General features: G+C 43.3%; 1 protein-coding gene across 6 annotated transcripts in view; it reads left to right on the top strand.

The window, feature by feature from the left end:
• agap1 (ArfGAP with GTPase domain, ankyrin repeat and PH domain 1) overlaps positions 1–27,600 on the top strand; it is a 126,296-nt gene that overhangs the window by 84,330 nt on the left and 14,366 nt on the right. For 4 of the 6 annotated variants that reach the window (XM_067499912.1, XM_067499911.1, XM_067499909.1 and 1 more), the window contains 7 exons: positions 496–600; positions 6,295–6,463; positions 7,969–8,133; positions 9,825–9,986; positions 20,800–20,954; positions 21,956–22,046; positions 22,361–22,583. In XM_067499912.1, the coding sequence (XP_067356013.1) occupies positions 496–600; positions 6,295–6,463; positions 7,969–8,133; positions 9,825–9,986; positions 20,800–20,954; positions 21,956–22,046; positions 22,361–22,583 (1,070 nt within the window). The remainder of the gene's footprint in view (positions 1–495; positions 601–6,294; positions 6,464–7,968; positions 8,134–9,824; positions 9,987–20,799; positions 20,955–21,955; positions 22,047–22,360; positions 22,584–27,600) is intronic. The other 2 variants (XM_067499908.1, XM_067499910.1) reach the window with 2 other exon arrangements.

The raw sequence follows: 27,600 nt of genomic DNA, 5'->3' as shown, positions 1-27,600 counted from the left end.
AAAAAGTAGGACATTATGAAACATCCCCCAAAGCTGAAAAACGGACTCATGCATTATATGGACTAAAGTGTCGCCTTACTTCCAAACAGGGAACAATTCATGCTACAGCTCTGTAGATATTCAAGACAACACGTCAGTAGTTTGAGAAACACCAGTCACTTTGTTTTCATGCCCTTAACTGACCAGATAACACTGTATTTGAGACTCGGAATTTCAGATTAAAGAAACCTGAATTCCAAACTTTGGAAGCATTAGAACCAAAGAGTGGAGTCTAAGTTTAACCTGTCCACATAAGTTTGGCCATTTTTTGTCTGCAGATTTACAAACACTTTTTATGTTTATTCCATCTGGTAAAATCCAGTTGTGGTTAACAGGCTCTGCAAACTCTAAACTAGCTGTGTGTTCCCATTTTCATTAACCAAATAACATTGTCCCAGTGAGTTTGAAGCGGACGAGCATTTGTTCCTAAACGTGCTTGTTGTTTCCTGTGTGCAGGGGATGCTGCTGAAGAGAAGTGGAAAATCCCTCAACAAGGAGTGGAAGAAGAAGTATGTGACGCTGTGCGACAACGGGCTGCTCACCTACCACCCCAGCCTGCATGTAAGTCGCACCTCACCCCTGACTTTACCTTAAACCTGATTCTACCCTAAAGCCGAGTCTAGAGCCTCGAACAGCATCAGAATGGATTCCAGGTGTAATTTGCCCAGAGAAACACACACACACACGTATACACACTGTGATTGCTTGTTAGACTGCAGTGCTCTGCCAGCCTGTGTGTGTGTGTGTGTGTGTGCGTGTGTGTTGATGGCTTGTGTATTAATTAGGACTCGTCATCTGTTTGCCCACATCGGCGTTGATGATGTGAATATCAGCTGTAATGTCTCTGCTAATTGCCCCGGCTCTCTGTCCTGTTGGCACAATATCCTGCCCCAACGCTGCTTTATTACACACACACACACACACACACACACACACACACACACACAGACTTATTCTCCATCACTCTCTTGTTCTGTGCTTCATATCAAAGCTGGCTCTGTTACTATCGACAGCCTTTCTCCACGTTCTTCAGGTTTTTCCCACTTACACCATCGAATTTTTAATCTACAGGAGTAAAATGATCCAACACATTTCATAAACGTATTTTGTGTGACATTAACTACATCTGATGTGAAGATGTGATGTACCCAGTTTGTGTGTTTTTCTTAATCATCCTTATACTGTTGCTGAATTTAAAATGAACTCGTCAAAACTAGCAGGGACGTTTGGAGGTTAATTAAGAAGTCATCATTCTGTCAACAGGAAATGAATCAGGAACTTTTGTGATGAACAGAATGTGACTTCAAACCGTTAACTATCAGCTGCTAACAGCTTCCTAAATGTGAATATGTTTTGCTTGAATCTGTTGTGTCTCATTCAAACTAACTGTCTTTGGGTTTGAAGTTTGTTTATTGAATGCTACTTCATCAATCTGCAGATTAGGATTTTTTGCAAACCAGACCTATAAATTGCTTATAAAACATGAAGCACTTTTTAAAAATGTAACATTATTTATAAATGTGCCAAAACAATGAGTTGCTTTGCTGTGTTACAGTTAAGTCACATAATAACTACATATTGTATCAAGTGTAGGATTGTTTTATGTTGTTTCCTGGGATTATTTTAATCGTTTCACTTACTAAACTTACTAAAAAAAAATGTTTGTCAGTAACTGTGACGTCTACCAACAAGAGTAAAATGCCTCTGACGGTCTTCTGCTTTAAGTACCTGTAGTTTTATTAGGCTTTACAAGTAAGTAAGTAACAATTTTCTACTCTTGACTTTTACTTGCAACAAAGTACTTTTACATGCTCGAATTAGTCCTTTTACTTCAGTAAAGGATCAAAATACTTTCTAAACTACTGGTTTTGATCTGTCTCTCAGTCAAAACGTGTGATTATCTTTTATTAGAGATTTTTAGAGAACATTTTCCTACTTCCTGACATTTTTGGCTGTATTTATGTGTCTTTCACTGCTCATTGTCTTCAAGTCAGTTTATGTCTCAATGACAAAATAAGACACACATGAAAGTTGCAACCAAGCAAACTGCCAGTTGTTCATGTTTGTACTGAAAATTCTTTCATGGTTCTCCACTGCAAAGAGCATCATATTCAACTGTCCCACAAAGAGTTAGCTGTTACATAAGACCAAAAAGAACAGTACATCGTCACACTTAAGGAGCTGGAAACAGGAAGTGTTTCAGTTGACGATTGAACCCCCAGCGTCCTTGTGCAAGGCACAGCTGGAGCCAGAGGTTGTGGGTTTGAAGCTCCTGGCTGAGATGGTTCCACACTTGGTCGTGTTGAAACACTTCACCAAACTGCACACGTCCATCACCAATTAGAGCAGCTGAAGCAGTAAATTAGTGTTAAAACTCATCACTTAACACATCAACACACACAAACCCCCTCCAGCGTCAAAAAGCCAGGTTTTCCTGAGTGCGTTGCATCTGCAGCTCCGGCGTCAATTAGCGTGTTTGCGGAGGCTAATCGAATGAAACTCAATCAGCGCTTGCTAATTGCCCGACTATGTGCAAAGAAATCACATTAATGTCGCTAATTAAGTGGATGGCAATAGATGCCACATAATTGGCAAGAAAAGTCTCATCTGAAGAGATGAAGATCAGGCCAAAAAAAGGCGAGAGAGCAATTAATCTCCTCTTGTCTTGCTGTGGTTCGGAACTGTGAGAGTTGTTGACAGACAGAAAATCATTTTCAAAAATGCTTGTGAAGGACTGAGGAGAGCAGTGTGTCCTGATGCCTCTTGGCCCGCAAACGCGTGTACATTCATTCTCTTTGGACGCGGCTGTGGATCAGGTGGTAGATCAGGCCATCATCAGCTCCTCCTGTTCATAAGTGTCTTTAGGCGACACACAGAGCCACAGAAACCATTGCACTGTCTGCTGCAATGAAACCAACAATTTAGAATCTCAATTTCCCTCAACAAACACTGTAAGACTTTTCATTTTCTCCTGTTTTCACATTCGTAGCTCCGAAAGTTTGTGGTGTATTGTGGTCAGATTATGTGTGTTTACCATTTTCCAAGTACTAATATAAGAAAAATGCTAAATAGACCACAAGCTCCTCCATATGCAAAACTATATTTCTGCCAGCCACCTCCATGCACATAGTATCTTTCATTCTGAGCTAAACAGTCGGCTGCAGGACAGTTTTTAATGTGCTTTAAATCTGTTACAAAATATTAAAAAAGTAATTGTGGTACTGTGTTAAAACCGCTCAGACAGTTAGTGAAGCTCTGTTGCAGATGAATACTGACGTACACAGGAGATAAAAACAAATCAAATAAATCCAGCATGAAAGCACTGTAACCTGCACTTTTATTCATCTTTACTGATATAAATTTTGGTTTAATTTTCCAATTGTTTTAACTCGATATTCAATTACTCAGCTCATTATTTCAGTTCTCCTGTTATTGAAACACTGGTCTCAAAACAAATGAGCTTTCAGCAACAAAATGAAAGCATAGGCATAATGAAGTGTTAATTACTTTCAAAGCAGTTATAAATTAATATTTAATATAGAACACTGCTTATTTTAAATTTAAAAAGTACATAAGCACTAATACACTAAACACAGCAACTGTATTGTGTGAACTCCACAATAAAAGACTACACACAAAAAAAACCTCCGGTGCCTTAAAACGTTTTTCAATAAAAAGTATCTTGTCGTGAAACATAATGGAGGCAAATGTCTACATGTTTTTGTACGTTTAGAGTTGGAGCGAACAACTGTATAAAATGTCAGGGCATAAACAATCAATTTTAATATCTTGTTAAGTTTGTAATTAAAGAAAGTGAAAGTTGTGTTAACATTGACAAATACCTGTGATAAGTTACAATCTGCCAACAACTTTGTATTGCGGCGTCAAATGTCACAAGTCCTGTTGGGCTTTGTGATAAATGAAGATATTAGTCAGATAATCACATATTTTGTCCATTTAGCTTGTAGGAAGCCGTTTGCACCGACGGCCTCCTGGGTGGAGTTTACCTGACACGCTTCAGTTCAACCCTATTCTGAATGTTTTATTCGAACTAAATCAAGGGAAATGTCTTTTTGTGCTTTAGGAACTGAGGGCCAGCGATAATTTGTTAATTTTGGACGTTGTTGAGAACTTCAGTGGGGGGCTCCACTGTCTCTTTTATCCATTTCTACAGCTCAGTCATCCTCATCACTTTGCTGATATTTCCTGTCTGACCACAGAGCTGCTGCTGCTTCTTCTTCTCCTCCTTTATCTGCTGCCGTCTCTTCATCCATCGATTGTGTTTGGGGCGAGCGCGCTCTTTATAGATTTATGTATCCCCGCAGTGTCAGCACTATTCAGCTCGTGCGTACGCACACACTCAAACAGCTATAACACACTTTCTTTCTCCGACGCTCATCAACTGATAAATGCAGATACATTTTCTCTCACACGCACACCACCTGTCGTCAGTGTGTTCGGTCGATACACACATCCGTCCTGGACGCCGCTGCACGGCGTGGACGATCAGGCCGATGATGAAAGCTCTCCGATGCAAATGGAGGCTCAATTACCGCGGTCAATCTGTCGGAGGTGTGTGTGTATGTGTGTGTGTGTGGAGAGTTTACCCAGCAGGCCCCTGGCTCGAGGGCTCTCCGGTGGCTTGTTAAGACGCCGTCGAGAGCACTTGGCTTTGAATTGGCCTTTTGTCAGCCAAGCTGCCAGAGGGAGGTGAGAAACACTGAGAGAGAGCGTGTATGTGTGTGTGTGTGTGTGTGTGTGTGTGTTATAGCTCTGTCTGTGGACTACAAGAGTGTGTTCTCCTGCTTCTATAATTGTGAGGACCAATTAGAGCTTTGGAACTGGAAAGTGGGGACATTTTCTCTGGTCCTGAGCCTGGGAAATGGCCGTCTGAGGACGATGAGTTGGTTTAAATTTAACGCTGGAGTCGGGTTAATGCTGATACACACTTCAGGACACACACAAGTGTTGCAGAACATTTTCGGAGCAGGTTGAAATTGTGATTTGCATCCCATGACATTATCTTTACATTAAACTTGAGAACACATTTAAACTTCTATACGTGTAAAGAACATCACTGGGACCGTGGGGTCCCCAAAGCTACTGTAGTCTCTCCAAAAATTTAAACCTGCCTGTTGAAGAAATGAGGACAGTTCTAAATGCTCTCACTCTCCCATTATGTTTTTTAATTTTAAAATATGTTGTGTTTTACAAAAATGTTCCAAAAGTATTTAACTTCCGTCACCTCTGAAAAGAATCATTAATTTCCAAAAAAGGTTTTAAATTTCAAAATTTAGATATTACAAAAAGGCCTGACTTTTATCAAATGTCCACACTCTTTTGTTTTGTTAAACTCTTTTTTTTTTCTTTTTTTTTTTTGTCCAGCTGTAATAAAATGTGGTCCCCACAAAGATAGAAGCACATAAATTCCCTGTTTTTGCAGTGGTTTTAATCCGGCTCAGCAGGCAGCACAAGCTTTGTTTCTCCCTGTTGCCTTCATGTTGAAGAGGAGGCCAACCTCCCACAATACCCTGCTCCTCTCAGGTCACCGCCAACACTCCAGAGGGGCGAGTGGGTGGCTTTAACAAGCGCCTCTTGTTGGTCATTAACACTTCTTCTCGCGGTTTCATTCACACTCCTGGATGGACCCGAGCAGAGCTCGTCGTTGGGGGTCGACCGCGTTTTCGGAGACGGACAAAGCCAATCACAGTGCGAGTGTTAGGCCACTTCAGCACCGCTTTGAGGGATTAGTGCATCTATGTTTCTGTTGTATGACTTTAGGAGCTTTCTGATCCAGAATAATCCCCTCCACCCAAAGAATGACACATTCATGATGATACGATCACCTACCAGAACAGTTATTCACTTTAGCTCTGTTTAGCTCCTCGCTTATTTTAAGAATTGCAAAAGTTCATGGCGAATTTATATGAATTGAAGCTTTATTTGTCATCCAACATTTACCTTTTTTTTTTTTTGCATTTAAACTCTAAAGTTTTGCAAACGCAATATGCTTCTGCTTCTGTTAGGAAATAACTCACTTAATATGATAAGGTTGCTTGAAATGTTTCTTTTTATCAGTTTGTCATTTTTTTTACTGCTCAAAACTCTTAAAAGCCTTAAAAAGTCTAAATTTTTTAAAATGTATTTATTTATTGTCCTTTCGGATAATCCCTTGAGTTCACAGCTGAGATGTTTTAATTCTTGTGTGCATCAAAGCTTCTGGTCCTCACTCCTCCATCTTCCCTCCTCTCTCAGGACTACATGCAGAACGTTCACGGTAAGGAGATCGACCTGCTGAGGACCACGGTGAAGGTGCCGGGAAAGAGGCCGCCGCGCGCGGTGTCCACCTGCGCCGCCATGCCGAGCCCCAACACCAACGGACTGACGAAAGATATGAGCAGCATGCAGCTCGGACAGGCTCCAGGTGAGACCTTAGGACAGCGGAAGGGGGTGGTGTTACCTGAGATCTGGACAGGTGGGCTGCATGTTGGCCAAGTTTTTAGTTATGAGGAAGAAAGTGAGAATGCTCAGAAATAATGGCAGAAAGACTTCAATCAAATCAGTATTTGGTGGGACCACACTTTTAGGACCAATCACACGCCTCCTTGATAGTATTTTGCAATGAATCCAAAATATCCAAAGGGCCTAAAATGTGACTAACCTACAGTTCCTCAGATGTGCGTGAGTCCAAAATGAATTTTGCAGCACAGGCATAAGGACTCAACTATATGAAATAATAATAATAATAAAGGAAAGAGAGTGTGGGGTTATGTCAGCATCATGTTGATGGGTCGAAGCTGCAAAAGTGTGGTCTGAATGTTTCAAAGAGTTTAAATGCAAAGGTCCAGTCGCTCTTTGTCATCAGCCGGGGCCGAGGAATAACAAGCAATTAGGCCGTCACGAGTACATTTATTTTTTAATTGTGCTACTAATTGCTGCTCTTGTTCCTCCATCATAAACACGAGCGTGTTTTGTTCTTTCTGAATCAGAAAATAGTGCAAGAAGAGATGAAACGCAGAGCGACGTCAGACTAAAAGCCAAGAAAATTCAGCCTTGAAATGCACATAATGCTTCTTATCACCTGAAGGAAGATGTCGTAAAACAAAAGGTGGAGGCACATGAGTTCTCCACCGTGTCTCTCACACACACACACACACACACATAAAAGCAGCTTATGAGGCGGCTGTTTAAATCAAACACACACTCACACATGGGGCACACAGTGATCCAGGAGCTAATAGCATGAATATTCAGTGAGCCGTGCTCTGTACTAATTATTGTCATGAATATTAATGCAATCAGAATCCTGGCTCCACTCAGCCAGCACCAAGAAATGAGCTGTAATGAGAGAATGGGGGGGGGGATGATTCACCCGGCTGTTGGACTACGCAGCCTCTTACTAACTCAAGGGTTTGATTTAAGCAGCCAGCTTGTAAGATGCTGCCTTTTATGGTCCCCCCTCTGTGTGTGTGTGTGTGTGTGTGTGTGTGTGTGTGTGTTTGGACGCATGCGCTGCAAGTAAAGCGAAGGAAAATCACCCATTTTAACATTTCTGATGGTTTAAAGATGTGTTTTTACTAAGATAAGGTTAAGAAAATCCATCCGATATCTTTTTCTGTACCTTAGAAAACACGTAATGTGTAACAGATTGCACTTACTCTGAGCCTTGAAGTATTCGAATGCTGAGTAGTTTTAAGCCTCAGTTTTACTACTAGTATGTAACATTTAGTAGTTTGCAAATGTAATTATTGATAGTAAAGTCTGACAGGACTGAGTACTTCCAAGTTCGTTTTGCTGATAATACGTTTACATACATAACACTTTTATTGGCCGTGTGTTAATGCATCCAAACAACAAACTGTAACCAGCTCTGACGTTTTCTGTCCTCTCAGACGAAACTCTTAACGAAACCCCGTCTTCCTCTCCCAGCTTTGGTGTCAAGCAGCTCGTCTGTGTCTCAGATGGCGAGCGGCGTCAACTTGGTGTCGTTCAACAGTCGTGGCGTGGAGGGGATGCACCAACGCTCCTACTCTGTCTCCAGCGCCGACCAGTGGACCGAGGCCACTGTCATCGCCAACTCTGGAGTCAGCACAGGTAACTAACAAGTGCAGCTGTGTGTAGGGATTCAGCATGTGTTTTTACGCTGGATGCCCTTCCTGCCACAACCCTCCCTTTTTGTTTTAATTGGGGCTCTGGACCAGCGCCCAGGGCCACCCGGGCGGGGCCACACCTGTAGGGGTGGGATTCGAACTTGCTGCCTTCTCCATCCCAACCCAATGCTGTGCCACTGAGCCACCAGGCCCCCAAACAAAGTAATGGAAGGTTTACAGCACTCTTAATAAGAGTTAAGTGAACCAAGACCAAATCTAGTTTAGGGTCTGTTGAGGTTTTGACCTGCACCCAAGTTCAGTCCCAGAGTTCTGTACAGTCGGACAAATTAGCAGGTGTCATGTTCAGATCAGCTCCACACTCGCAGGTCGATTGCAGGCAGCATGCTGAGGCTCAGAGGGCCCAGTGTGGAGCTCCACGAGAGGGCCGGTCTCCCACTGATCCACCTGCCACAGCTCTAATGCAGCTTTACCTGCTTATCAAGCGAACAGTCTCTGAGTGTGTATTGTACCTTATTCTAGACCTTACAAACACACACACACGGTGATACACAGCGACTGACAGCTGTCAGTGTGTGTGTGTTAGTGCAATAAACCCGACTGACAGCTCAGTTGTCAGCGCTGTGCCTCCCAGCCCTCAGCAAAGAACGTTTAGAGCTGCGAAATGCTCGAACCATTATTTGATGAGGTGGAGTCCTGGAGGCCTCACACATTCACAGCTGAACCCTGTTTGTTTCCTCAAACAGCACCGTGTCTACACCATGAGGCTGCACATGAAACTATCTTAATTTAACCTTTTAGAGCTAAAAACACAGACCTTGCTTGGATTTGTGTAGCACAACACCAGTGGAAAAGAAGTAAAGCTTACCTTACAGGTCCCAGCATGCCCATCAATCTGTGTTCACATATGTTGAGACATATAAATCTGCAGTCAAACATGGATGCTGGAGAAGGGGACGGCCCCTGGGCTTTCGATGGTCTTGCACAGTCCCAATTGGTGTCCAAACTGTTGAGTTACAGAGTGGAGGGAAAGCCCACCAGAGCCAACAGTCAGAGAGATGGAGGGATGGATAGAAAGCGAAGCAGGAGGAGGAAGTCTTGAGGGTGGAGGGGGAGGTTGACGTGGATGGAGCGCGGCTTGCAGATGGGAGGGCCGTTAATCCACTGCGGTTAATTGCGCGCTCGGGGATGGCATCTTGTCAGCAGAGATAAGTTGTCACATTTTCCACTTGAGCTGAGACTAAACGATTGTAAAATAAGTTATGGCCGTCCTTGGGGGGGGGGGGGCTGTCTGCCGTTTGGGGACGTGTTGGCCAATGAGCGCTTGTGTATGCACGTGTGTGTTTTGTGCACACGAGTTTCCAGCTCTGCACGCACACACCCATGTCAGTGTCGCCGTCACACTGTGATATTGATGGAAGCTGAATGTTATTTTATTCTGCCGCTAGTCACAGCTGTCAGCGGCCTCCCTGACGAGTGGAGGGCAGAGAGACAGTCCCTGCTCTCGCAGCCTCGCTCGGCCCTACACCCGAACCCGAACAGGTCCAAACACCACGGTTTAGTTTTTATCAGCTGTTGTTCTGAAGGCCTTTCATTCACAGATACTCGTCATTTTAGTGCTTTTCTCACTGAAGACACGCTGTGCTTGAAGAGGTCCCTCTTTGTTTGAATCCTCAGACACGGGCCTGGGAGAATCGGTCTGCTCCAGTCCCAGTATCTCCAGTACCACCAGTCCCAAGATGGAGCCGCCGCCGTCGCCGCACGCCAACCGCAAGAAGCACCGGCGGAAGAAGAGCACCAGCAACTTCAAAGCGGACGGCTTCTCTGGTACTGCAGAAGGTAACTCCATCTCCCCTCCCCTCGCCTCACACTTTCCCTGCCCGGGTCCGACCACTCAACCCAACCACCCGAAACAATAAAGTCACTGTTTTACTCGACACCTTCTTTCAAAACTGCCTCTAGTCCAGTATATTTACTGTCTGCAGGAAATATACTTCCTCAATGTTTCTTATTGTACATTTATTAATGAACTCAAACTTGTACTCGCACACTGGTTCCTGATAACTGTGGACCTTTGCTCACACTTGGAAAAGGTACAACTATCAATTATTTACTTCCAAATATGTCCAGCCACGGTTTTATACTTAGAAATATGCCAAACCGCTTCCAAAAATACACACATTTGTGAAAACTTGTATACTTGAAAGTACATCCACTATCTATGACCTTATTTACTTCCAAATACCAAATGACTTGTACACGGTACCTCAGAAAACTTCCGACGCTTTTGTAAATGTATCTGTGTACTCAGGTACTTCATAACACTAACAGACATACTCAGACATACTCAGACATTTGTATATACCTATGGAGAATACTTCTAGTTATTAAAAAAACAAATTTGAACAGTTCTTTATTTAAAACTTCCAGAAGAAACAGAGTGCAGTTAATTTAGCGACCGGGGTTGGGAAACGCAGTCATGTGATCACCTGAGACCCCTGACCTCCGGGTCAGGGAAGGATCTCTCCATCGTCTCATTCTGTCAGCCCTTCATCTCTTCAGCCCGTTGCTCTTCTTCTCTGTCTCTGTGAGTTTTCCCCTGTCGTCATTCTGTGTCTGTGGATCACTTTGTAACACAACCTTTGCCACATGCTCGATGCCTGGGTCTCTACTGTCTGCTGGGGGACAAGTAGAACAAGAGCGTTCACTGACCAGTAACCTAAAGCACATAAACACCTGCATACTGCAGTGCTCAGCACTGGCACATCTGGGTTTTTATTTTGTATATTACTTATGGAAATATCATCCTTTATTTGAAAGATAGTAGAGACGAGGCAAGAGAACGAGGGATGCTGTGGCACACGCAGTAAGCTTTTAGTTACCAGGTGCTTCGTGGACTTTTATTTTGAAATGTGTTGAGACGTTCTTTATGAGCCAGCGGTAGTTGAGAGACAGGAAATCAAGGACATGCAACAAAGGTCAAGCGACTGGGATGTTGTTGCATTTGCATTTACCTGGTATGCAACTTTTTGACCACCACACTCCCCCACTGGGGTTTTATTTTGTCTTTATTTGAGGTTATCTCTGCTTGAGACTCAACAACAGGTCCCACAAAGTGCTGGACACCAGGTCGTCGTTGTTTAATAAACTGTGTCATCTCTAGCAATTAGCATTAGCAGGCTGAGCTAACAGCGAGCGGCGTTTTGTTTACAGGCTGGGTTCAGGTCTCGGTTATTGGACCAAGCGGGACCTTGTGACCTGGATTTGCTGCTGCTCTCTTCCTCATATAAATGCAGATTTCTCCTCGCTTTCATTAGATGTGAGTGTTTGCACAGTTAAACACAGTTGGACACACTGTGGATGTTTGAACAGATGTGGCAGCAGCAGCAGATGTGTAATGTTCGTCCCTCCATCACGGAGGCGTCAAGCGGCTGACAAGGCAAAGGGCTGTCGGATTGACGGATAGACGCAGCATCTCCCTTCATCTGCCCTCCTCTCCTCTCTTTTTCATTCCTTTCATTTTCTCTCTTCCCATTTGTTTTCTTGTCCTTCTCTTTTCCACATCTACCCTCGTTCCTTCACCGTGTTTCCTCTCTCTCGATCTCCCTCCTTCCTTTCCCATTTTCCCTTCTATCCTTTTGTTCTGTTTTTATTTCGGTTTTCTCTCTTCTTTCCTTCATTCCCTTGTTTTACTTTTTGATTTAGAACAGATTTTGATTTGATTGGTTTCCTTGGTCTTGCTTTCCTCTCGTTTCTCCAATGGCTTTTTTCTGTTTTGTTTTGGGGTTTTTGTTTGGGGGGGGGGTCTCTTCCTATTTTAATCCTTTAGCTTTTAGTCTGTTTCTATTTTCTTTTTTCTCATTTTTTTTCATTTTTTTACTCGTCTTTCTGTCACTTCTTTGCTTTGTCTTCTTTATCTCCATCCATCTTTCCTTTTTTCACTTTCTTTTATTCCCATTGTTTTTCCTAATCTTGGAAAATTAAGTGTCTTTTTCTTTTTCTGTCCTCTGTTTTCTCTTTTTACGTCCTTTTTCCCATTTATTTTTTGTCTTTGCATCTTTTTTGTCCTCGTCTTCTTTAGTTTTCCACCATCTAGTCACCTACTCCCCTTCTTCTTTTTTTCTTTTTGCTGTAACCATTTTATTATCAAACGTTATCAGACGCTCCCTGATTCCGTCGACTCGCCCCCTTATTATTCAGCCGGAGAGGCTTAAGTGAAATATTATAAATAATCCACCGTATTGAAATCCTTTATCAGCTGTGTCACTTTCATTATTCAATAAGCGATTAGTTACAGTCTTCCCAATTTAGCCATTAAGCACTGAGCGTGCTTGGCTGGCTCGCCGACTTGCTGCCTGTCACACCAGGCGGGCGGCTGAAGTATCTTCATGTCAGAGCAAGACCTGGTGTAATTCATGAGGAGGAACCGCCCTCAGCAGCCGAGCTCCCCCAGGTAGAACTAGGCCACCAGCAGAATCCACTCAGTATTTTTTGTACATTTTCAGGGGGCCGGGTGGCTCAGTGTTGGCCCAGAGCGTAGGCCTGGGATTCAGACGGCATTGCCTTCTAATCCCACCACACCCAGCCCCCAAGGGCGACCCTGGTGCCGGTCCCCAGCCCGGATAAAACGGGAGGGTTGCAGCAGAAAGGGCATCCGCCATAAAAACACATGCCAAGTCAACGTGCGGAACATGTTGGCTGTGCCACCCCTGAAGGGACAAGCTGAAAGCTGTTGATCTTAGTTTGAATTGGATCTATCTTGCTGTTCATGAGCCCAGGACAGTGATTTTGATGACATGTCCACTTACAGCCCATTAATAAGAGAAGTAACGAGGCAGAACATGAACAGAACCGGGAACCGGTTTCATGACCAAGTTGTTTTAACTTAACTCATTTGGTTTTGACTGTGACTCGAGACTAATGTTTGACTTTGACTAGTTCACTGGTGTCAGTACTGACTGGTCTAAGTCTTGTGGAACTTTGGACTCTGACTATGAGCCATGAGACTAAAACGAGTCTGAGTCAAAACCTCCACAAGACTTTGTGTTTCCGTCCTCTGGGTAGTTTTTGAGTCCGACGCTCATGTGGACATTTTGACATTTTGTCATTGCAGTTGACCATAGTCGATTCAAGAGATAATATTCCTTTAATTGAACTATCAACAGCCTAGAAACAGACTTATCTAATATTCAAAAACTATTTGGAGAAGTAGGTGGTGATTAAAATTGGTCGTCGTTTCTTGTTCTAACACTTGAAAGAGCGAACATATTTAATTAGAGACACAAGTCTAAATAAAATGTGTAGCACACAAACAGACCTCTGTCAGGTTCATAGCAGCTGATAACAGCCTCAGTGTGAACTAGAAACCATTTGACCCCCCCTCCCTAAAAAGGTTTAAGCTTTGAAATTGACCTGCAACATTCCTAGACACACAGCTTCTGATATTTGAAGTGGCCCCACACAGGTAACCACAGGGCCACTGGGCACATTCCTGCATTTCTTTGTGTAGAGACACTGGCAGCTGCTTTGATTGCTCAACCATTACACTGCTCACAACAGGTGGAGCCCATGAGGAGTGTGTGTGTGTGTGTGTGTGTGTGTGTGTGTGTGAGAGAGAGACACTGTAATTGCCCTTTCAGATCACACACAGGGTGTCTCACCTGCAGAGGTTCATTTATTTCAAAATTCGACCCCGACAGGCCAGTGTGACGATCAGACGTCAGCGGGTCCGTGCACCTGCAAGACACCGCCTCATTGTGAGGATGAGTTCCTTTAAAGTCTGCTTTAATCAGGGGAGATGGGCTACGTTCACCATCACAGGTCAATTTGGGTCGGCAGGGGTCATACAGGTGGGAAACAAAGAGGCCCACTGTGGAGGGGAGACCAGGTGGTCCAGCAGATCTCTGACAGTCCAGAGCTGTCAGTATTACACTAAAATAATTTAGTTCATTTGCAAAGTAATTTCCATTTTTAGGGCACAATGTCTGATGAGGCACAGTTACTGCCATCACTAAAGACAGAAAAGAGGCTACACAGACTTTCAGTCGGACCATTTCAGGAAGCGAAGTTGTCCCTTGACTAAAATATATTTTAAAAATAACTGCTGAACTCTCACTAAGCCTTTTATAAAAGATTTCTTCTTTCTGCAAAATCCGGGTTTTTGTACGTTTAACGCATGCTGTGCAGTGTCAGTGGCTCTCGTCCTAGTTTCACAGCTGCAGCCTTTGACCTTTTTGAAGTGACACGTTTTTAGATTGCTACTGTGGCCGAGAGCAGCTTCCGTATATTTGACTTGTTTTAAGGGAATAAGTCTCGCTTAATGCTCGTCCTGCCTACAGTGGAAGAACAAGAGTCAGCAAAGGAAATGAGCGGAGTAACATTTGAAGTGCCGGCGTCTCCTCTCACACAGCCACGATCGTATTTAATCCTCTGTAAATGTTAGTTTTGGTGGCAAATGCTCAAAGTAGCCGCAGGGAAGTAAATATAACAGGAGGTTTGCTATTTAAGACCGAGCAGCACTGGAAGCATTAAAGGGACCAGAGGTCACAGAGCAAAGCTTTGCAGTTTTTTATTTCCCTTTTAATCAATTCTGAATGACGCTCACAACTGCACATTATTTCAGGAACAAAAGCAGACAGAACCTCAACAGCTTAAATAGAAATTCCATTGATGTAAAAATGTGACGATCAGTGTATAAGTCACGAGGCTCAGAAGAAAATGATCAAGGTTTGATAAGCTCTTATCTGTTTGTGTTGTGTTGCAAACTGTGCTCAATCGCTCCTGCACTCATCCTCTGAATCTTCCTCAAAGCTGCTGTTTCTGACACTGCTTCTCTCTTCCCTTTTCTGTTTTCTCTGTCTCTTTTTTTTGTCATTACACCTCATCCGTCCCTCCGTTTTGTCTTTCTTCCGTCCTGTTTCCTCTCTTCTCTGTCTTCCTGCCATCGGCGGATGCAGCCAAACGTAAAGCGTGGAAACTAAATCGCGTCAGTAGCCTGCGCAGCATTTACACCAACAGCCTGCACAACTCTGAAGGTAAAAATAAACTGCTGTGGTGGACCTTTGACGGACAGGAGGACACCTGCTGCCCCAGCCCAACCTTCTAATTATTGCTGGGATGAAGCACCCTGTACTTTATTACCCACTAAACAAAGACTTGATGATTTGCAGTGTCAAACTTGTCTACAAACATACATCAGAAGTAGCCCGTGGCCTCCAAAGTGTTGAGCTATGAGATGTACTAGCTGCTACGTTTGTCTTAGCAGTCAGAAGCCCAACTAGTCCCAGAGTTTCTGATTTTGAGAGCATAGCCTCCCCTCATTCTGTATGCAGAAACATTGGATGCTCATGGAGGATGATCGACTGGAGCGTTGCTACATGTGAGCACATGTGAATGCCGGCCCCAAGCCCAGTAAAAGTGGGGAGGGTTGCGTCAGGAAGTGCATCCGAGCTAAATGAACGGTGGTCCACATGATCCGCTGTGGTGACCTCGAGCTTACGGGACAGACAGCCGAGGAGCAGCAGCGGATGCAGGGACTTGTTAAATTGCTGTTGTTAAATTAAAATTAATTGATCAAAAATGTGAATTGGAGAAAAATCAGATACTTTTGACTTTATTTTCAAGAACCAACATTTGCTTCCAAAACACCCGTTTCCCAAAAGCGTTGTTGTGTGTCTATATTTGAACAAGTAGTTTAATTTAAACCAACCTTCAGTTTTGGCCTTAAAAGCTGCAAATCACCAAATGGGTTCTGACTTGGTGCTTTGGGTGTGTGTTTGTTCTACTATTGCAATGGAGAAAACGTTCATTTTTACAATGAACTGTTTTCCTGCTGCCGGAGTCACCTGACCTGTCCGTCACGCTGTCCCTCCCACTTGCATCTTTTTCCGTCCCCACCCTCGTCACCTCTGAGGACACAAGCGAACAAACACACCCCCCCGTCCAGTGGAGACTCACCCCAGAAGCATGCGTGGTACAGGTGGTGTTAAACGTGGCGTGCAGTCGGTGTTGGTGGTTGTTCAGATGTGTTTGATGTATCTGTTAGTGAACCTAACTCTACTTAAACTACACAGTGAAACATTTATCAGCAGTCAGTGTAGCTTCTGAGTTTTTGCATATGTCTGCATGACTGAAGATAAATTGTCTCTAACATCATGGCTTCTTCTGCTTGTTCTACTTGTTCAGAAAAATAGACCTATATATTTCTTTTTCCGAGAGACTTTAGAACAATCGGCTGCAATATTTTCCAGGTTATTAATGTTGTAAAAGGGTGCGAATAATATGGGGAGTAATGACCTGTGTCGCAAAGCAATACTGTGTGCGGTGACATTTAAGGCTTTTAATTTGTGTTTCCCGAGGCCCCCTTTTGTCTCCCTCACGCCTCCCCTCTCATTGCACCTACCGTCCTGCTTGTCACACACACACACACACACTAAGCTGGGTCAACTCTACACCTCACACCTTGGATGATAGGCTTGTATGCATGTCCTGCCCCCCCCCCCCCCCCTTCCCCTCCTTTCTTGCGTCTTGTAAATGCTGTATATTTGGTTTGTTCTTTTTCCGCTGCTAAAGGTTGCCGGTGTCAGAGTTCACAAATTGCCTGTGCGCCACCTCACTCTGTGTGAATGTCGCCCACAGTAGCCGAGAGCGGTGGCAGTAATTACCAATACGGCGCAGGTGACTCGCTGGGTGTGTTTGTACTCTCATGCATACATTTAGTCTGGTACACAAGCTCGCAGGAGAGGCCGAGTGAGTTCAGGTGGCTGTGAGTGTGCAGAGGAATCAGTGAATCCAACTTCTTTTTGCTTAAATATCCTCTAGGATCAAGAATCTTCAGGCCACTTTCTGCTTCTTTTCGGTGAATGTCAGACCTAATACGAATACGCCTGCACATGCAGATGGAATAATTTCCCTGCCTTAATTATGGTACTGGGTTTAGCATTAGCATTATCCTGTGTATCCGCATTGAGTGAGCATAAAGGAGAAGCTTAAGGCTGCTGTCTGACAGTCCTGGAGTCCTGCTATGAAAGAGCACAGACATGAATCATTTTTAACCAACACATGAGATTTAACATGTGAAGCTTGAGGAAACCACCCATGATGTTCAATATGGTTGAGTGAAGCAAATGTATTTTTAGAACTGTGGCCCATTAAGTCTGCAGAAAAGTGTGTAGTGGCAGAAATGTAACATGTGACTATTTGTTAGTTTTTTGTTTTCCTGTTTTATAGCTTCACCAGCTGAGCTCCTAAATCCACCACTGTTCACAGCTGCTCTCTAACTGTGCTCTTTGCTGTTGAGCAATGCGTGGGCAGTGGGGTCTCGGGGCTTGTGTCATTGCCTTTAGAGACAGAACATGGACGTAAATCTGGCACAAAACCAAAAGTAGGAGCTAAAAGAGGCTAAAAGCAGCAGCTTGTGTTCGTTCTCTGTGCAATCAACTCCTTTGTTACTAGTTGTTATTTTTGTGTGTCTTTGTCACTATGTGCATACAAGCATGTTTCCTTTTTACAGTAACAGGACAGGAGGACAGACTCAGGTGGAGGTTTCCAGAGGGAAACCGGGTGGTGGGAGTGGTTCTTTAGTTGCACAGCCTGATGGCCCCCTCATTCTATTCATTAGCTGCTGCGGTGCACTGGGTCAGCGCGTACCATTTAAATCCAGAAACAGCATTTAATTTACGCCACAGAGAGGCAGGGCCTTTCTGGATTGTTGGTTTCCATAATTGTCAAGCAGCCCACCCCCGACCCCCACCCCCTCCTATCGCCTTGAAAACAGAGAATCATGGGAATTTAATTATGATGGGATTCTTGCTCTTGACCCTGCAGGGCTCAACCAGAGCTTGATGGGTGGGCCGTTGTTTAGAAGGAAGAGAAATCTGATGCAGACCCCAGAGCCTCCAAATACACTGTCTGCACTGGGTACAATTTGTCCTTCATCAGACACGTTTAACACGGTTATGGTTTCTGGCACCTATTGGACCTGGTACTCTGGAAGCTGGTAGTAGGAAGGAAACCAGCAGCAGGTGCATCATTTACAGTTTGAGCTGATTCTTTAAGGTCACACCCACATTGCAGCGATGCACTTAAGACCTTGTAGCAACTCCAGAGGTGTAGAGTTATGTGTCACGGTGAGCAAGAAGATGCTGCAGGTGGCAGGTTGGTCGAGTGCTGTTCTGTTTAAAAAAAGCAGCAAAGGTTAGAGATTGATTCAAGATCGATGCTTAAATTGTTCCTCACATGTTTATTTTCTTTCAATTTTGGATATGAAAACCACTTTATGTTCACTTGAAGCAGGTTTCGCTGGGGTTCAGCCACGTTACAGTTATTTACCAGTCACACCTGATTAACCGTGCACCTTTATGAAGGCCGTTAAAAAACATCTTTTAATACTTTTATTGGAGTTAGTTTGGTTTTCTTTCTTTTACACTTCTCATCTTTATTTTGAGAATTTAGGACGAGATGTGTCCTGATGTCTTTGTCTGAGTTACGTCTTTACTGCTTAAGGTATTGCATTTTAATTTTGACAAAACTTTTTTCATTATAAAAAGGCTTGTTTCAGTTATTTTCTACGTAAATTTCAAGGTGGAGAAATGGAAACTTAAACATTTTGAATGTTGCCGTTTTGGAAAATTCCGCTGCCAGTTTGAAATAAAAGTCAGGTTTAACCTTGAGCCATTAACCAGCCCTTGTAAACAGTAGTTTTAATTAACATCAACTAATCAGACTGAGCTCATCAGCAGCCTGAAGCCCCAAAGAGATGAAAATGATCCACCGTTATTTTCAGCAAAGGAAACTTTGGTCAGCAAAGGTGTTTTCAGTCTTTTTATCCTGAAAGAGGAACGGTTCCTCAGCCTGCCGTTTGGCCTCTGGGCTCTCCCTTCTATCCTCGACGTCCATCTTTCCTCTCCTCGGACAAGGCCATTGATTATCCAGAGCCAAGCCAGAGGGGAGCTTCAGCTCCGGTGCTCTGAGATGCTCCCAATTAGCCAAATGACTGGAGTTGAAGAAGAGCAAATGGTCGTTTCCTCGCGGGCCGGCCGTGACCGCTCTCCGACTGATTAAAACCTCTCATCTTTTCACTGCTTCGCTGCCGGCACACGTCACAAAACTGCTGCTTCCAGAAACGCTCGCCCAGAGTGTCACGAGTGATTACCGACCTCTACGCTGAGATGTTCTCCGAGCCGTCACCCCATGCTGTTTTAGGTTTACACAGGTCCAAAAGTCTGACGGCACAACCACAATCTGTGATATTTTCTTGTAAACCTGAAAATAATTAGTAAGTTTGAGGACTTGGAGGAAAGATCGGAGCATTCACCTTCAAGTGATTTTATTAAGGGAAGTATCAACAGAAACGTAGGAATCCTGGGAATTCTCAGCCACGCTGGAGGCCATGCTTTGATTAAGTGTGTCCCCCACTTCCCCAGTGCCGCCTCATGTCTCCTCGCTGTGGCTAATTGTAAACAGAAGCTGATTGTTGTCTGATCTGCTGTGGTGGCTGCAGTGATACCAGCTCAGCCGTGCCCCGACTTCACCTCCACTTCCCATCATTCCTGTGCTCGGTAACCATTTCCAAATGTGGCAGAGCTGTGCACAGCCACACTCTTCCACGTCTCTAAAGTTCACAATCCTGTTGTTTTTTTAAAGGGACATCTTCAATGTGGAAACAGTTCGTTCTTGATCCTCCAGACAGAAAGTATAACAACATAATCTCAACTCTTTTTTTTTTTTTTTTTACTCATTTGATGTTTTAGTTGTTCAGTTTTTTCTTCCATGCAAGTGAATTTTCTCTTGTTCAAATCACATCAATATCACTGGAAAACTCATTTATTTTCCTGAAGAATTAGGAAAAATATTCGACACTTAAACGGCCATTTAATCCTTTATTTACCAGAAAAACATCTACAGCCCTGAAATCGTATTCTTAATTGGACAGGAAGTATAAAACATTCAAAAGTAATTTGTTACTATATCTGACAGACATATGTACTGTAGTAAAATGTACTGTACTGTACTAAAAAGTACTAGAAATGAAGTGTAGTTGAGTAAAGGCTTAGTTGCATTATACTCACATATTCATGTAAAGTACAAGCATTTTGAAATTTGTTCTTAAGTGATTTAACATGTCAGACCTCCTAAAACTGGTCTGCAAAGTCCAGGACCTGGAGTCTGATCTCCAGTCGTGACAGAAACACACACACATGTCCGCACACACTAGTCCTAATTGATTCCTGATCATCCTATTAACCTCTCAGGGGGGTTCTGGGTAATAGATCCATATGTCCCCCCCCCCACCTTTAACAGGCCCTGATTGTAATGACTGACCTCTCCCAGTGATGCGTTGGTGCCTTCAGTGAGGAGCAGGGTAATTTGGGCGACATCCTGGCTTCAGGCAGCAGGAGGGGGTCACTAAGGTCAGCAGTGATTGGTCCAGGTTTCCTTCAGTCCGTGTATGATATCAGTGAAAAGGTTCTTCATGCAAGGTGTGGGAAAGTCCAGGACGATATTGACTGTTTAAATCGAGTTTTTCGCGCGAGACACTAATGTCTTCTTCTATCTCAGGCTAAGAGCAGAAACCAGATGGCACAGGTGAATGTGTGTCTCCAGTGAAGAGAAGAGAGTTTCATTAAATCTGTGTTTCATTCCTCTCCAACAGAACAAGAGGAGAACTTTGAGTTCACCATCGTCTCTTTGACGGGGCAGACGTGGCATTTTGAAGCCACTTCTTACGAGGAGCGGGACGCCTGGGTTCAGGTCATCGAGAGCCAGATCCTGGCCAGCCTGCAGTCCTGCGAGAGCAGCAAGAACAAGGTGAGCACCACAGGATGCCACCAGAGTCTGGCAGTGTTCCATCTAAATGTAGAGGTTCGAACGGGGACTGAACATTGAAGTAGGAACTTAAATACAACTTAAACACACTCTATCGTCTCGCTGTGTCTTGCTTCCACACACAGATTGCAGACACACACTTTCACTCACATAATTAGAAAAATACCAATTACTGTTCCTCACATTCAGCCTCAGCGTTGCCATTTTCCACCTGCACATACAGCAAGCGGCTCTCAGTCAACGCCTGCTGTGTTTATGCTTCAGGCTCTCAGCATTTTATTGCTCCCCCCCCAAAAACACCGTCCACCCCTTCCTCCCCCCATTCCATTTGTTTGCTGTGTGATTCCTTCGTTCACAGACATTAGTAGGTTCAACCTGAACCAGTCTTAACTTGTCTGACAAACAGAGTATATGTAGTAAAACAAGATGCACAGGAACTCAAACTAACTCAGAAGTATAAATGGACCAAAGGAGAAAGAAAGAAGGGATTCAAACCACCAGAAAACGATACTAAACAGTTAGAACAAGACACAAGAGATGCAAATAATTACAGAGACCAAAGTAACTAACTAAATATGAGCCTAATAGAGATGTTTTAATAATTTAGGAAAGCACTAAACTAAAAGAAGATGAGACGCAAAACTGCTACGAAAAGGTGCGAAATGTCCACAAGACAAAGCAAGAATTTAAAGTACAATCAAAGAATGAGACACAAAATGACTATCGACAAATTCAAGTAAAAATAAACCCAAATTACCATAAGGAAATTGAAAATGACAACAAAGACAAAGGGCACGATGTCATATCTCAAAACATGAGACAGAAAGATTCACAAAAAGAATTAACGAGCAAATATACCACAAAGACTAAAACGAGACATAAAAGTGGTACAAACTCATAGACCAAAGGGATTTGGACAGAATCTCCAGTTGAACTGGTCAGATCACCAATTCATCAACAATTCTTTTGAAATCTCCTTCCAGTCTCGTCTGACCAGCCAGACAGAGGCGTTGGCTCTGCAGTCGATCAGAAGTATTCGAGGGAATAGCCGCTGTGCCGACTGCGAGGCTCAGAGTAAGTACCAAATACCATCAGCACCAACTAGATGACCATTTTCAAAATGCAAAGTTTGACAACTCAGCTGCTTTTTCAGCTAAATGCATCGTCCAGTTATGGACGGAGCATATTGTAGAAAACACCACCCAGAAACTTTTTTATTCTATGAGACAGAGGACTTGCAGATTCTGTCTGAAGGCATTATGCTTTATTTAAGATGATTTTTTTTTCACTCGTTAGTGTGATTGATTATCTTCCAATAGTTTCTACTTTGGAGGAACACACATTTTAGTTTTTAAAAAACAATGCTACTGTCTGTGCGTCTCCTTTAGACCCAGACTGGGCGAGTCTGAACCTCGGGGCCCTGATCTGCATCGAGTGCTCAGGCATCCACAGGAACCTGGGCACTCACCTGTCCAGGGTTCGCTCTCTAGACCTGGATGAGTGGCCGCTGGAGCTCATCAAGGTGATGTCGGCCATCGGCAACGAGCTCGCCAACAGCGTGTGGGAGGCCAACGCTCAGGGGCGCCTCAAACCTGGACCAGATGCCAGCAGGTAGGAAACACACAGGGGACGTTAAATGTTTAGAAACCTTTTGCATGTGATCTTTGGGCCCTCAGGCGGCAAGGCATTAAAAACAGAAATGATTCTCCACTGGACATCACTGCATGGACTCAGGAACACTTCCAGATCACTGTCTGTGAACACAGTTCGCTGTGCAAGCCACAAATGTTAGTTAAAGCTGTATCATGTAAAGAAGAAGCCACATGTGAACACGACCCAGAAACACCATCATGTTCTCTGGGCCAAAGCTCATTTAAAATGGTCTGAGGAAAAATGGAAAACTGTTCTGTGGTCAGATGAACCAAAATTTGAAACCATGGACACTGTGTCCTTTCGATTAAAGAGGACAAGGACCATCCAGCTTGTTATTAGTGGACAGTTCAAAAGCCTGCATCTCTGATGGTGTGTGGTGGGGGGGGGGGCATTGGTGCATTAGTGCATTAGTTTTAGACTAGTTGTTTCCAAAGATGGGTCCTACCAGGATCACACTACAAAAACAGTAATGTTGGGGGTCAGCGGTGGTGGTAGTGTCCACTACAAGTAAACCTCACATGTTCATACATTAGCTTATGCAGAAGCACAGAGGTTGAACTACATAAATACACAGAAAACAGACTTATGCTGATGCAGTGCTGTGAACTAGTGCTTCATGCTACAGATACTTTAAGTACTTTCAAATCACAATGTATTACATTAATGGGATCTTCACAGTATCAAGTTACTTCACCTGTACAGTATTTGTATGTACCAGTACCTGCTACTGAATTGTAGTTAACTATAAAGCTGTGAATGAAAGAAACCTCAGATAGGTGCAGTATTTGAACGAATGTACTTATTTTTTCCACCACAGTCCTGTTTGTTTTTTCTAAATAAAAGTCCTCTGTCCAACAGAATATTAGAAGAACAAAATACTAAAGTTTGCAACTTGTTCTACCTGTTGCCAAGTTGTTGTTGTCTTTGTTGTCTTGGTACAGACAGAAGCTTTGAACTTAGCAGCTTTTGAAAACCAGTTTCGTACCAACCCATTGAATTAACTGGACTGCATACACTTAAAGTGCTCGGCGATAGTCTTCGAGGTTGTGAAAGCATTTTCTTGAACCCCTTTAAGGATTCACTAGCTGGGAAACTGTCACTTGAGGTTGCAGGCCTGTGTATCATTGTCAACCTTTATGACTGTTATTTCTGAGTCATGCAGCAAGAAAATGACATTTGCAGTGCATGTGAGTGCAGGCAGCCAGCTGCAGATAGAGGGCAGTGTTTCAGTGTCACACACTCAGCAGGGTTCATGCAGAATGCGCCGGATATTGACAGAAGTGCCTACGAACCCCGTGTGGTCTTGTAGACTACAGGGAATAGTAACAAATTGGTGAACTTTAGCATGACATTGGTGTTGATCAGAGCATGTGTGTGTGTGTGTGTGTGTGTGTGTGTGTGTGTGTGTGTGTGTGTGTGTGTGTGTGTGTGTGTGTGTGTGTGTGTGTGTGTGTGTGTGTGTAATTATCAGCTCCGGGAAGCCAGCAGCCATCATAACAAATTAGAGCTGACTGCCATCCGCATAAAGATCGACTTCCCCGTCCTCCCCCTTCCACTCACCCCCCCAACACTCATTAGTCAACAGAAGCACCTTATAATTACTCCCCACATGACCCCCCCCCAACACACACACACACACACACACACACTGTGACACACGGCGTGTACAGATACGCTCATAAATACATACACAGAACTATTTCAGCTACAGCTACAGGAATTACAACAATAAACAACAATACACCCGGTTTATAATAAAATGATTAGCAGTAATATTAATTTTTACCGTATTATAAAAAGGAGAATGTTTCCAAAACACAGATCTGTTTGTAGCCCAGGTTAGTTGAAATAAAGTGGACGCAGTAGTACTAGTATGTTTGCTAGTTGCGCCTAATAAACTGAGTGTGTATGTGCAGACGTACACAGGCAAAGAGCTGGTTGCCGTTACACAACATAGTATAAATGCAACACACTCATCCATTATAGCAGGCAGCCCTCACTGACACACACACACACACACTGTGAGCAATTTTTGAGTATTGATGTGCCATTAGCCCTCCTCCGTCAGAGCGCTAATGCTTTTATTGTTGCTCATGTTCCTATTTATTTATGAATCTGAAGTATGTTTCCCCGCAACCAGATTAGAGAAGGAGGTCAATATTATCTCAATTAACCTGCGACGCTCCACTGCAGCTCCATCTCTCTCCCCCTGTCTCTGTCCTGTCGATAGTATTTATCAGTCCATTCCTTAAGTGGCTCGCTGTTTGTCGTTTCCCCTCCATAAATCCCTCCTTTCTTCCTCTCCGGCTCTGCTTCTTCCATCATTTCTCTACCTCCGTCTTCGTTTCCTATGTATGTTGTATTTTTTTCCCTGTAACATTTACACATTCAGTAAAACTCCCCCCCCGTCCTGTAGATTTCAGTTTGTCCTCAGTTTTTCCTCTCAGATTCTGTACGGTGTGAGAGGAGCCCTGCTGACATATGATAAAGATATGACCATAAAGGGGCCTTTTTAGTAAACATATGCAGAAAACATTTCCCCAAAGGATCAACAGTACATGTTACTTGAAGTAGGGACACTGCAACGCCATAGCAGTTTTCACATCATTTCAACCTACTGTCTATAGAATAATTGTTAATAAATGCATAAGTAGTTCTTGCCAATAAAATGTAACATTTCTTATAAAGTTAAAAATCAAAACATAAAACAACTGTGACAATTAATAATGGGGGGATACTGTCAGAAGTCTGATTTATCTACCCCACTAAAGAGGGACGTTCCCACTGATTTCAGCTGATTTAATATAAATACAAGTATCAAGCCGCAAGGACAAGTATTTTTATTTAAAAATCTACATAAATTTTGAAGCATAACTTTGTTTTTACTTATTTGTCATCCAATCTCACAACCTAATTTATCTGGCAACTCTTTGGAGATGCTTCCCTCATGTCACCAAACCATGAAAATCAAAACAAAGACTTTCTTTGACTTTGTACGACTGATATCTGTCTACATAAAGACAGGAAGCAAACAAATACGCATTTTATTGTTCTGCAATGTCAGGACGATAAAATGTGTTCGAGTTTTAAAGTTGGGCCAGTGCTTCAATGAAACGAACTTTCCTCTATCTCCTGTCTTCTTCGAACCACATCTGCCCATCCGTCTCTCTCACACACACACACACACACACATAAACACGGGTGTGGAGGTTTTATGACAGCTTTATGGAGTGCCGCTGACAGTCTATGAAATGATATGTAGAAGGTGTGTCACTGAGGTTATATCCACTCAACACTTACTGCTCCTCTTAAATTACAGATCAACCTGCGAGAAGCCAACCAACACCAAAATATGTGTTCAATAATATATAAGTACAAAATCAAAGTTTTGATCATCAAAATCATCATCAGTATCTGCAGCTCAATTTCCTTTTGATTTATCACAATGTGTAACGGCTCTTCTCTCCAGTCAGCCTTATATATCTAACGCTTTTATCAAGAGTCCCACAAAGAAGGGAAACAGTATAAAAGATTGAAATATTCAAATGTGAAATGTTGAAGGCATAAAAACAGACTGTTTCACAAAAGCTGAATTAAGTGATGAGCCTTTTAGATGTGCATATAACTGTTGTCTGCATAGAGCAGGAAACATTTGGTTATAGCAAATAGTGAATGGAAGAGGACCTAGATTCATTCCTTGTGGGACACCAGTTTTTAAATTTCTTACCATCTTATAACACTGGAAATCTATAGGATCTAGTGAATATTCAGAGCAGCAAATACTTTTTTGTTTCATATAAACTGAGGCACAGTACATCTGGCAATAATTTTAAATTTAGACACTGATTTGTCAGATCATTGTTAAAAAATATATTATCACTGGAATGTGGTACTAAAACTTTTGCAGAATTTACAGTATTTTTATTTATTTGTCTGGATTGTCTGTTTTCCAAAATTACAAATAGTGGTAATTACTGCTATATGAAGCACAGCACAGCACAGAAGATGAGCTGAACTCTGCTTCCTTATCTTTCACATTTTTCTGAGAAATGCATTTACTTGAGCCACTGATTGGTTTAACCTCCTGTTTTTTAACTGTTTAATTACGTTTTTAAAAAAGCCCTTATTTGCGCTAAGAATTCAAAGCATAAATCGCTAACATGACACAACATAACTCATCCATACTCAAGTCACCTCAAAGAGCGGTGACAGAAACCTGTGTAAGAAAGGGAAAGACTCAGGATTGTGTTGAGGTATGGGGAAAAGCCACGGGAAGCTTTGTCCAGGCAGCAGGAGAAATGGGAGGGGGGGGCAGAAGGAGAGAGGGGGGAGGCTGATGGATGGAAAAATGCCCTCCCCTCGTGGTCTCTCAAGTGAGTAATAGAGGCCGAAATTTCATTTTGCAAGTGGCTGATTTAATGATCCAAAGGGTAATTAATGGCCTGATTATCTTAATGTTAAATATGGCCAGCAGCAATTACGCTGACCTCCTGTCTGTCAAGGTCTGGCCCCCCACTCTCACCTCCCAATTAGGTCCTGTTTAGAGGTTTGTGGGGGGGGGGGGGGGGGGGGATGGTAGGAGGGAGGAAAAGTGTGAAAAGAGGTTAAGAAAGGGGTGTGTAGATGAACGAGGGAGTGGGCTATGAATATATGGACAGATGCAAACTCGTAGAGGAACAAAAAAAAAGTGGTGTATAGATACAGGAGGAGGAGGCAATGAACAGATGAGTGAAGGACAGATAGCGAGGCTGAGAGGAGGGATGGATTGAGCCATGAAGAGGAGTTGTAGGAAGAGAGGTGTATTAGCATGGCTGTCGGTATTAAACACCTCCAATTTTTCCTCTCCCCCACCCTCCTCCCCCTCCTCAGTCGCACTGGTGAGAGGAATTATGTTCGGAAAGATCGCACTTCGCCTCCGCGAAGCCGCCCCTGTCCAATGAGATATGTGACAAGGCCGAGCCCCGGCATCTCCAAC

The sequence above is a fragment of the Channa argus genome, chromosome 4, assembly GCF_033026475.1.
Source record: "Channa argus isolate prfri chromosome 4, Channa argus male v1.0, whole genome shotgun sequence".
NCBI lineage: Eukaryota > Metazoa > Chordata > Actinopteri > Anabantiformes > Channidae > Channa > Channa argus.
Note: the sequence above shows the minus strand (reverse complement) of the source record. Positions and strands in the feature narration are given on the sequence as shown.